The sequence below is a fragment of the Phoca vitulina genome, unplaced genomic scaffold (genome assembly GCF_004348235.1).
Source record: "Phoca vitulina isolate PV1807 unplaced genomic scaffold, GSC_HSeal_1.0 scaffold37, whole genome shotgun sequence".
NCBI lineage: Eukaryota > Metazoa > Chordata > Mammalia > Carnivora > Phocidae > Phoca > Phoca vitulina.
Genome location: NW_022589740.1, coordinates 6513816 through 6525770, shown reverse-complemented (window position 1 = coordinate 6525770; position 11955 = coordinate 6513816). Strand labels below are relative to the sequence as shown.

The 11955-nt window shown below is 46.3% G+C and overlaps 1 protein-coding gene across 1 annotated transcript in view; it reads right to left on the bottom strand.

Annotated features, from left to right (window-relative positions):
* Window positions 1-867: 867 nt before the first annotated feature.
* The window catches only part of PUM3 (pumilio RNA binding family member 3), a 46065-nt gene continuing 34977 nt past the window's right edge, over window positions 868-11955 (bottom strand). Inside the window, exons 15-18 of the mRNA XM_032427540.1 lie at window positions 9038-9260; window positions 7409-7496; window positions 4985-5075; window positions 868-1156 (exon numbers count right to left, since the gene is read on the bottom strand). Of these exons, the coding sequence (XP_032283431.1) occupies window positions 1024-1156; window positions 4985-5075; window positions 7409-7496; window positions 9038-9260 (535 nt within the window). The 3' untranslated portion in view covers window positions 868-1023. The remainder of the gene's footprint in view (window positions 1157-4984; window positions 5076-7408; window positions 7497-9037; window positions 9261-11955) is intronic.

Genomic DNA, 11955 nt, shown 5'->3' with positions numbered 1-11955 from the left:
CAACAAGGCACAGCAGTTCTCCAGCAGGTGGAGCGCAGGGGCAGACGGGCGGGGGCGTCCTGACCCCGGGCTAGAGAAAGCCCCGAGGCTTGGAATCCAAGCAGGTGGGGGCTACAGGGGCCCTGAGGAGTCTACCAACCCTTCCACCCTGGGCTGCTGACCACCAAGCACAGTTAGAAAATTCAAACAACCTCCTCACACTTAAACTTCTGCAGCACTGTTAACAAACGTGCATCTCCCTTCTTCTAACGCAGACCCTATAAAGGCTTCAACTATTTCAGGCAAAGTCTCAAGGCAGAAAGTCTTATCACAAGGGGTTAGCTCCTTGGAAGACCTGGCTCCAGAGACAGGGAGATTCTCCCAGTGACCTTGATCTTAACACCGCTACCACGGTGATGCCCTCATTTCTGTAGCACATGTCCCCCTAGGAGCCTTTCCTTACTCCAGGGCCTTTCAAACAAAACCTAACCTGGAACCCAATCCCTAAGGAAGCGGGGAAGGCGGCTGCTCTGGCTGCAGGGTATCCCCCTCCCTGTAGCCCCCAAACCCCAAGGCTACCGGAAGTTCCCCCAAGCAAAACTATTCACTTTCACCTCTGCTCCCACCACAGACTACCCTGGGCTCCTTCTTGCTAAGCCCTGCCTTCCTTCAAGGTCCCCAGGCCCCACCTCCTCCATGAAGCCTTCTCAGACTACTGCTTCTCAAGACGTCTTCTCTCTTGAATCAACTCATGCTCCTACGTGGTATGTATTTGGTTGGTCCCAATGTCTAGGATGGTTAAACTCTTATGTTACCGCCTCACATCTAATTTGCTCACTACTCAGTATGATAGAGGACTTGGCTGGGATTAAAAAAAAAAAAAAAGACCATTTTTAGAAATCGTTTTATAAATAGACCTCTTATACAAAAAAGAAACATATACAGAGCACCCAGATTCCCAGGAAGGTGGACCCGAGCCTTTCTTCTCCACACTGGGAAAAGAGGACAGGAAAAATGATTCTCTCTTGTTCTTAACTGTGTCCACTATGCGGCCAGTTTTTCAAGTAGCATTTCTATTCCTTTGCTGGTGTTTTTGTTTTTTTCCAGTGTTGGAATGAGGCCTTTCAATCCAGCCTTGACTTTGTGTGCAACTTCTTGATCGGAACTCTGGAGAAGGCTGAAGAGAGAAGACAAAGATTAACAAACAAAGAAATCATGTTTCATAAAAACCCCTAATCATCTGCAATTACTATCACGACACAAGGTATAAACAATTCATTGATTTGTGAGACAAGTCTTGTAATTATAAGTACATCGTTTGAATTCTCCAGCTGAATGATGGGGGCTGGTAGCCTACGTTCTGAAACCACATCAACAGAAAACCTTCTCTAATCTTGCTGGGAGAGTCACTCCCACGTAGGCGCAACTCCGCCCCGTACAGAATTGGTCCGACATTCACTGTGATTGACACCCTGTCTTAGAAGTATTTCCTGCATGTATTCTATCTTCCCTTCCCCACCGAGATGAACTCAAGAACAGAAACCTTGGGTTTTACTTCCTGATTTCGTGGCAGCACACGTGCAGAGCAGATGGCCGAGAAGTGCCATGTGACCGAAGGAGCGGGAGCGGAGGGGTGCAGAGAGGAAAGGCAGAGGGCCCGCCAGGGAAGCAGGGAAGAGTCAGCCTCCTCAACTTTGTAGCTAAAACGTGGGAAGGGGTGAGCAGCTTTACCTTGGAGCCTAATGGCCTAGATGTGAAATCTACCTCTGCCACTCAGTAATTGTACAAGCAGGAGCATGCTATTTAAATTCTCTAAGACTGTTTCCTGACCTATAAATGGGATCAGCAACACAATCCACCTTCTACCTCAGAGAGTTTTTGAGGCTCAAATGATCTCGTACCTAAAGCACCCACACAGAGCCTGACCCTTAGTAAGCACTCAATACACGTGAGCCATTAAAACAAATAAACAAGTCAGCTCCACTTTCTGAAACCTTGCTAGAAAGCTCTATCCCCACAAGTGAATGGAGTCCAGGGGAGTCCTGGAGGCTGGCAACGGGAAGGCCCCTTTCACTTTAAACAGGGGCTGGGACACAGGGGCCTGCCTGTAGAACGCCAGGGCTGAGTCTCCTGGCTTCCCCCCTCTTCACGACCACACATTAATGCTGACCTCATATGCATCCTAGAACCAATCACATGGCACTTCCCAAAGCCCCTGGTCCTGAGGCCTTCCACCACGTGCACAGAGAGGAGGGTGAGTCAGCAGCGCCAGGCAGCACGCTGCTGTTTGCGGGAGACAAGCGACAAGTACAGCCCGCCACCTGCAAAGCCGAGGAAGTTGTTACAAGTCCCTTTTAACAGGTTTGTGACTCCCTGGGCGGTTCTTATTTTCTATACCAGCTAAGCACATAGTGACATAATGCACAGCAGTAATAAAGGTTAGTATTTGTCGAACACACGCACTGGATGTAACCATCTCATGCAGTCTGCACAACGACCTGTCATGATCCCGAATCTGGTTTTCTAACCAAAAAAACTAAGTTTCAGAAAAGCTGAATAATTTGCCCAAGACCACACAGTGAGCTGGGACTAGAACCCAGGCAGTGAGCCTAAAGCCCATGATGCTCTAAACGCTAGAAAATTCTGTTTCCCTGAGTCATTTTCAGACTGCATACAAGGCTGAAACTAAAATTTTTTTTTTTTTTTACCCATGATGCCTTTTCACTTATTGTAAAAAAGATTTACGGGGGAAAAACACTGCATGAGTTTGAAGTAAAATATAAAGAAGCAGAGAATTTTACCAAACAAGTCAAGCACGTGACAGTTATTCTAAAACCACATAACACTGATTATGTTTTATAATCACTGTTATATTATTGTCTTAATCAAGTGTTAGGTCATCTGGAGTTCAACTTCCCTTCAGAACCTCAAATATTGTACTAGTGGTCCACCTCTAAGTAGTGTTCCACAATAAACCTGCAGTAGCCTTCTGATGTTTGAAATCCACCCAAATGGAGCTATGATCGACGAGCAAGCTCTACAAATTAACTGCATGGCACGGCTGAAATTTTTAGTTAATTGAGTGTTAATGAAAGGATATGTCAGTAGGACATGTTAACACTCTAAATGCCCGGTAAAAAAACTTCACATTAAATACGTCCATGTTTCAGCTAAAGGATTCTGACTATTCAACATCAACTGGAAAATTAGCTAATTTCAATGAGAAATGAACAAAATGATCTGCACCACCCACATATTTGGAGATCCTGATCTACCCAAAGAAATGAATGCCCGAGTGTATCTGTGAGTCTATGTGTTCCAAGTCAAATTATATACTGAATAAAGACTTGTAACATTTACAAACAATGCAGATTAAATTGCATGGCTTGTTGTACGTGAAACACTGTGGGAAATTCAAATTTAAGATTGGTATCTTTTTCCAAACCTCGGTAACACAGCAGGGGGAAAAAAAAAATCAACAGTGATTGCTTCACAAACCAATCTATTTTAAATGGATGTTGTCAATAGAAGGCTTTCACATCCAGGAATAGAACGCATGGAAGTTGAAGTTTCAATGACCTGTGAATTATAAACTCTACATAACTCTGTCTGGAGAATAATAAACAAGTGGAGCGCATGCCACGATTCACAAATCATCACTTTTCTACCATTTTAATTAGAAATAAACAATTAGCTTGCAGACTTCACTAGCAAATGCCTCCAAAATCCTTTTAAGAATACGTGGAAATCACAAAAGAAAAGTGCATGTAAAGTCAGTCATGATTTAAAAAGCAACTCTGTCATAGTTTTCAGAGGGACAAGGCTAATCCATTAAAAAGAACTCAATTACAATTTTGGTCAAAACCATAAACGTGGTGAGACCATCAAATGATACAAATATTGTATGATCTCTCTTTATATGTGGAATCTTTTTAAAAAAATATTATTTATTTGAAAGAGACAGAGAACATGAGTGGGGGGAGGGGTAGAGGGAAAGGGACAGACTCCCCGCTAAGCAGGGAGCCCAACATGGGGCTCGATCCCAGGACCCCAGGATCATGATCTGAGCTGAAGGCAGGTGCTTAACCAAATGAGCCACCCAGATGCCCCTCTTGTATGTGGAATCTAATGAAAAACAAAACAAAAAAAACAAAACTCAAAAAACCAAAACCAACCAAGCTCATAAATACAGAGAAGAGACTGGTAGTTGCCAGAGGCAAGAAGTATGTGTGTTTGGGGGAGGGTCCGGGGGAAGGTGTGGATAGGGATAAAGGAGATCAAAAGGTGGTAATAATAATAAAACAACATTTTGAAGAGAAAAAAACAAAACAAAAAAAGTGATGTGGTCTCTTCTGCATCTGTCTCTCAGGATGGTGGAAATGGGTTGCAATAGGCTTACAGGAAGGAGGACCAGGTTAGGAGTTGTGATATTAGCTGAACTAAAGGCTTATTATTTCGTAATGTTTATTTTAAGTCAAACAAATGTTAAATGCATTAGGTGAACTAGTTGGTATAGATCTCTTTTTTTGAGATAAGTAATTAATAATGGCAAGAATAAAGCTCCAGAACTTGGCAAGTCCTATGAATTATATAATTTGTAATAACTGGGTGTTGGAGGGCTCCATAATCTGGGGGGAAAAGGAGGTAGTGAAAGGGATCTCTATAAATTAGTCATATGTAAAGAGCTTTCCTGAGAGTGGGAAAGAGAGAGAGAGAATACAATTATATTTTGGTTGAAACCATAAATGGGGTGAAACAACCAAATGAGACCTTGTGAATGTCACAACTTTACAATCCTTGAATCCAGAAGAGGGCGGATGAGTAAGGACTGACTGGAAGAGTTAGGCCTGGTTTCTACTATTTGGTACACTTGTCTAGACCCTGAGTGACTGTGAACGATTAGGAACAAAGATCGGAAGCGAGAAAGAAGGTGAAGGAAGCGCCTTCTGCGTGAATAGGCATTCAGGAGGAGGGCCCTGCGTAGAAAGGCGCACATCATACATACCTAGAAAGAATAATGGCACCACGGTTTACATTAGCCCAGGACTTCAGGTTCTTCATACCAACATGCTCAACAAGTGTTTTTGCAAAACAACCTGAAAAATATACTGAAACTCAGTGAACACCATACAAGATTTAAACTCCCCATCTCTGTCCCTACAGCCCTTAAGTCTGCAAACATATTTTAATAAAAAAGTGCATAAAAAGAGTTCTCACTCAACCTCCCTTAACACTAAAAGTTCCAGCTCCGATTTATTTAATGTCTTTTTAATACAGCTATTTCTTTCAACTCTGGTCCGAGTCTTAAACTATGTTTAGCAGTAATTACTCAAGACAAACAATGAATTCTTATAAAACGCTCACTTGCTCATGTTTGCATCTCTTTGTACTCTTTAATGATTTAACCCTGACCTGAAAGGTATTCAGGGAGTCAATGTTTGACAGCAGCACTTCATGCTTGGATGGAATCAAGGTCTCCCTTGTGAAAAATGCTCACTCGGAAGGTGCCACGAATAACACTAGTGGTCAGGTGGTGTTCTGGCTAACACCTGGTAATTTCTCTCCACAAAGCTGGACATTCACCCATCAAAAATATTATTCATCTTTTGTTAATTATTTCGTATGTTGTTATCAGATTCCTCAGTTCTTGATATATCATCTTCAATTCACTGTGCCATCTAAGTGTAACTAATTTTGGACAACGGAGAAACTCTGAAAGCTAGGATCTGGTGCAGATGGAAGTGTGGGAAACCTATACTGAAGGCAAGTACCTTGGGTAGGTAGCATGTGTAATTCATCCAAAGAGACCCAAATGTGAGGACTCTTTAAAAGCCAAGAGGCCTATGGCTTTTTAGCATTTCACAGCACACGTTAAGGAAGGACCGTAATCAGCTAGTGAGGCAGACAGTGTGAGCACAACAATATTTCTAGAATGCTGCCCCCCCCCACCCCCGCCAGAGGTGGAATCAATGTCTTCTTTTGAATTCTGGTGGGCCTTTGTGACTGACTTAACCAAGAGAGTGTGGGAAGAGTTACATTCAATAACTTCTGAGGCTAAATCATGAAAGCACTGCACACCTGCTTTCTTCTCTTAAAACCCAACCACCATGTTGTGAAGAAGCCCGAGCAGCCCCGGGAGTGGGACCGAGGCTGCCGGACTGAGCCACTGCCAGCCATCGTCCAAATGGACACGCCGACCCCAAGCGTAGCAGCCCCAGAGGACTGAGCGGAGCAAAACCAAGCTCCACCAAACTCTGATCTGATGTTGTTCGAGAACTACCAAGCTTTGAGGTGGCTGGTTACACAGCAAGAGATAACGAAGGCAGCCACACTGGTTTGGTGCTGCATGAATCTGATACGCACGTGAGGGCCATACAGGCGTGTTTTAGAGCTGTCAGTGTAACTGAATTAAGGAAAACTATCACTAGAACATTCTTTGGATTTTAAAAGCAAGCCAGACAATTCTTTAAATACGAACTCAGCTCAACTGTGCACCAACTTCTTAATAATGAAAAAGAGGATTCAATATGTTATTTTTTCTTCAAAATTTGTTACAAGCAGCTTTGTCTTTCACAAAAAGTTTGTGATGAAAAACAGCCCCGAGTCTCTATTCTTAAAGGCAGAGTGAGAAGCAACAGCTCCACTGTATTGATTGCCTCACTAGCCATTAGAACTGCAACTTGCCTCAACACATAAATTCACGATCTGTCCCTTTTTTCAGACACGATGACAGAAAGCACAAACTGCTCGAACTCAGTGGGGGAGATCTCCTTAGTGGCTAAAACGCTGGATGGAGCTTGAATTTAGTTACAGGAGGTCTGCTCAAAGACGGGGCCGAGAAAGGAATGGTATGCAACTTTTCAGTTCGATTAAAAGACACTGTCCTTCTCTTGAAAGCTGAGCTTCCACAGAGCAGCCAGGAAGGCTGTGAAAGACCACAAAGGCCAAGGACTGGCTTGCTCTGTGGTCACATGTATTTCAATGCCAAACAGGCCTCAGTTCAAAATTCTGATGAGGACAATTTTCTTTTGCTTATCTCTTCCTCCAAACTAGAGATAGATATCCTGCTTTTCAGCTGGGGTAGTGACACTCACAAATGTCCCCCCGCCCCAGCTATCACCCCCCCATGGAACGGAATGGCATTTTAGGGCCCTGGTCGCTCCAGCTCAGAAGTCTGAGGCAGCAAGGGAGGAGAGGCAGTGAGGGAGGGTGGGGAAGAGAAAGGAAATTAAAGGACTCCAGGACATAAATTTCCAGTATTTACTAAAGCTTATCTGCAAGCACTAAATCATTTCTTGTCCAGAGACACCATTTCTAAACACTCAACAAATTTCATCTGAACGTAAATGGCGGGCATCAAGTTCAGGGCTGCCGGGGATTAGGAAATTCCACAGACGATACGGGAGAAGTTCAAAGTTTTATAGCCTACCTTCTCTTCCACTTTCCTTCATCTTCTCATCTTGTTCTATTAACCACTTCAGAACCAGATGTCCTGCGGGATGCTCTGCAACGTGAAGCTGGAAGGAAAACATACAAAGCTGTCTTCAGCCACGCCCTGGCCTACCATCTGTTCTCTACCTCGCACAGGTGAGGACACGGCCGCGTGGAAAGTTCCGCAATGCTGAGGAGGTCTTTAGGGAGAATGACCACGAATACCCAAAGGGCCCAGCGACCTCGTCTAATCCCCAGACTGACGCTCAGACGGATGTTCAAGGGAACCACTAAAAAGCACCGTGGCTCAGCTTCAGGAGCCCCCAGCTGAATGGCACCAGCACAGTGCCCGTCTCAAGATCACGCTAACCACCGTTCAGGTTGCAATAGCAGTTCTGAGGTACAAATAAACCTGTGGGACAAAACGTTACAGCAGAGAAACACGGGAAGCTGGGGCTGAATGATGTTTAGATATCAGCTGGTCCCACATACCTAGGATCTCTCCTTATGGAGCATGGGGGACAACGCTCAATCTCCTAGGGAGAAAACTCATACCTACATCTTCCCAACTTGATAATCTGCTCTGCTCTACGAGGGCAGGTCCCAGCCTTCTCTGAGGCGCATGGGCCACGTCGGGACACCGCGGGCTCCACGCACACGTCTGCTCGCCAAGCTTACGACCTAGTGCAGGACAAAGGCCCTGCCCGTCTGCCTTCTGCCTCCTCTCTTCCCTCTGCCAGCTGATCTCCTACCCTGAACACCTGAGCCTTCTGTTCTCACCCGTGCCGGGCCCCTTCTTCCTTCAGACGGCCGAACGTGCTCTTCCCTCCGCCTACAGTCTTCTTTCTGCCTTTCTCTACTGAGCTACAACCCTCTGGTTTCGGCGTAGCTTTCACTGCCTCAGGGAAGCCTTCCTGCAGACAGGCTGGCTCCCGTTCTCATACAGTCCCACAGAACCCGCAGTTTCCCTCAGCGCTCATCTCGATCCTAACTTACGTAATTATCTGTGTACATGTTCATTTAAATACTGTGCTCAACAAAACAGTAAGCTTGCGGGGCGGGGGAGGGACGGTGCCAACCACGGCCCCGCACAAATCAGGTACGTGAATCCATGAACTTCAGGTGTAAGGCGGAACTATCAAGGGCAGGAGCTATGAGAAGGAGCAGACTTCCTTAATGAGAGGGAACTGGGAAGACTTCCGCGAGAAGGACTCCGGGGACCTTGCGGGATGGGTGGGCCTTCTACAGAGACAGCACAGCAAAGCAGAGACACAGACAGCATCTGGGCTGAGGGAGGGGACGTGTGCAGACGCAGAGAGGTGCCGAAATCCACAGCAAACTCAGGACGGAATCAAGAGCACAGAAATACGCTGGACAAGCAGTGTGGGGCAGTCGTGGACAACAGAGAGCCGCACGGAGGAGATTGTCTCCCCCCCCTCTGTAGGTAACACGAAGTCGCGGGGAGATTCTGAGGAAGACGGTGCTGCCACGGCACTGTATCTTGAATTCACAGTGATCAGATGTGCTGTCAGCACGGGGTGAGTTGAGACAATGAGCATTCAAATTCTCTTTACGGCAATGTTCTCAGGGACAGGCGCTTCCCCCCTGCCCGGCGGTAGCACGTTACCTCTCCGTCCCTGCCACCCGGCTGGAGTGCGGCCGCTGCCAAGCCAGCAACGGCGCTCATGGCAGGCTGAACGTCTCCGACGGCGGCTCCCAGGATGTCGGGCACCAACACACACGCAGACCTATCCAGCACCAGGGCCCGGGCGTGTCCTTGCAGGTAGCTTAACAAAGCGGGAGAGATGGCCTCCAAGAGCTCTCGCCGGCGGATCGCTGCGTCCTTCTTACTGTCGGAACACGGGGAATGAGGCGTTAAGGTAAGATGAACAGCAAAGGAAATACAACGATCTTATCACCACAAAAACCTCTAAGGGCTTAAAACAGTCCGTGTCAAACTTATCGTAATTGTCTGTCTCTATTGTGTATGCAGGTAATAAGCAATTTAAGGGTGGCATACCCCTCTTTCATCTTCGTGTCCCCAGCATCTGAACAGTGCCTGGCACAGAACAAGCACTTACGTAATACCAAGCCAGCCCAAACCCATCAAAAACCCAAACAACAGCAACAACAAATTATAAGACAGGATTAGACCACTCTATGGACTCTACTCTCTAGAATACTTCATTATGTGATACCAGTAGCTTAAAAGGGAAATCAATTTCCGGTGAGGATGGTGGAGTGGGAGGACCCTAGGCTCACCTCCTCCCACGGATACAACTAGGTAGCACCCACATCAATGTAAATAACCCAGAGAACGACCACAGGATTGGCAGAACGGACTCTCCGTAGCTCAATGTGGAGAAGAGGCCATAACAGAGAGGAAGGAAGGGTGAAGACCTCCAGGACTGTCTATAGGAGGGCGGGGTGCAGTGGGCGTGGAAAAGGGAGGGAAACAGGCCCTCATGTCAGGCATCCCATGCACGGGGTGCCTGTATGGGGAAGACAAATCCCCACAACATCTGGCTTTGAAATTCAGCATGAGTTCTTACAGTCAGTGGGGCTTAACACCTGGAACTTTAAAGAAGGAGCGTGCTTGGCTTGGGAGAAGTGGGAGGGTGAGAGGAAATGGGAGTCCCCGCCTCAAGGAGACAGCACAACAAGCCGCCTGTGGAGACACAGCATAGAAGCCAGCAGGCTGAAAAGCATCTGGGAAACACGGGAGGGAAGTCTGCTTACTAATCTCACAGCCTGGGGCGGAGGGGCGGAGGAGCCAGGACCCTTGGGAGACGTCTCCAGGAACAAAGAAGAGTGGGTCATTCCCCTTCCCTGTCCCCCAGCCAAGATCCGTGGACACCTGCGGGAACCAGTGCCTGGACAACACTCTCCACGTGATTTGCTAACAGCGCGCCCCAGCCCTGCGCACTTCTGTGGACACACCCCCTCCAGCTAGGCCTCTGCTCCAGGGCCCCTCCCACAGAAGACCACTGCAGACCTTGCTAACACCACATGCTCCACACGGCCTTCTCTTGCAGACCTCCCTCCAATACACCCCTGGCCAGAGACCATCCAAAGCAGCTCTGCAAGCTGACAGGGGCCAGCACCACTCCAAAGCAACTCCTGCCCTGGGGAGAGCGAATGTTAACCACACACACACCAGTCCAATGCAGCTCCAGCAGTGTCTAGGGGCAGATATCTGGTCTGGCTACAGGCCCCGCCCACCAACGAAAGCTTCTCAGGGGACAACACTGCAGTTCGGCGCCACTGCATCTCTGGCAAACTCCTGGTCTGACAAATCAAGTCCAAGGCACCGCCCCTCCCCCGCCGGCCCACTAACAACACAGTCCCTGCCCACAACAGGGAAAGAGAGCCACTGCACATAATTGGAATGAAGGAAAAAGTGGCTCAGCCACAACAGTAGGGTGCACACAACACACACACTAGACACCCCTGAGTGCCAGGTTCTGGTGAACAGGGGACACGGCACTGCAGGGCACTACAGGACCTCTTCTGCATAAGGACACTACCTGCCAGAGCAGGAGACATAGCTGACTTTAACACACAGAAACAGACACAGGGAGTTAGACAAAGTGAGGAGACAGAGGAATATGTCTCAAATGAAAGAAGAGGACCAAAATCAGCAAGAGACATAAATGAAACAAAGAAAATTAATATGCCTGATAGAGATTTTATAGTAATGGTCAGAAAGATGCTCACTGGACTTGAGAAAAGAGTGGAGGACCTCATTGAGACCCTCAACAAAAAGATAGAAAATAAAAAGACAATCAGACATGAAGAATATAGTAACTGAAATTAAAAAAAAAAAATAGATGGAATAAGTAGTAGACTACAGGAAGCAGAACAGATCAGTGACCTGGAGGACAGAATGATGGAAAGCAGTAGGAGAGAAAGAGGAGAAAAAACAACAATAAAAAATGAAAATAGATTTAAGGGAACTCAGTGACATCATCAAGGGTAATAATATTCACATTATAGGGATCCCTGAAAAAGAAGAGAGAGAAAAGGGGCAGAAGACTTACTTGAAGAAATAACAGCTTAAAATTTCCCAAATCTAGGAAAGAAAGAAGATACCCAAATCCAGGAGGTACAGATAGCCCCTAACAAATTCAAACCAAGGAGGTCCACACCAAGATAAGGAATAATTCAAATGACAAAAAGTAGTGATAAAGAGAGAATTTTAAAAGCAGCAAGAGAAAAGAAAACATTTATATACAAGGGAAATCCCTAAGGCTATCAGTGGATTTTTCAGCAGAAACTTTACAGGCCAGAAGAGAGTGGCGTGATATATTCAAAGTGCTCAAAGAAAAAAAGCTGCAACCAAGAATGCTCTACTCAACAAGGTTATCATTCAGGATAGAAGGAGAGATAAAGAGTTTCCCAGACAAAGAGAAGTTAAAGAAATTCAGCACCACTAAATCAGGCCTACAAGAAATGTTAAAGTGGACTCTAAGTGGAAAGGAAAGACCATAAGCAGAATTAAGAAAAGTAGGAAGCATAAAAGCAGTAAAATTAAGTATATCTATA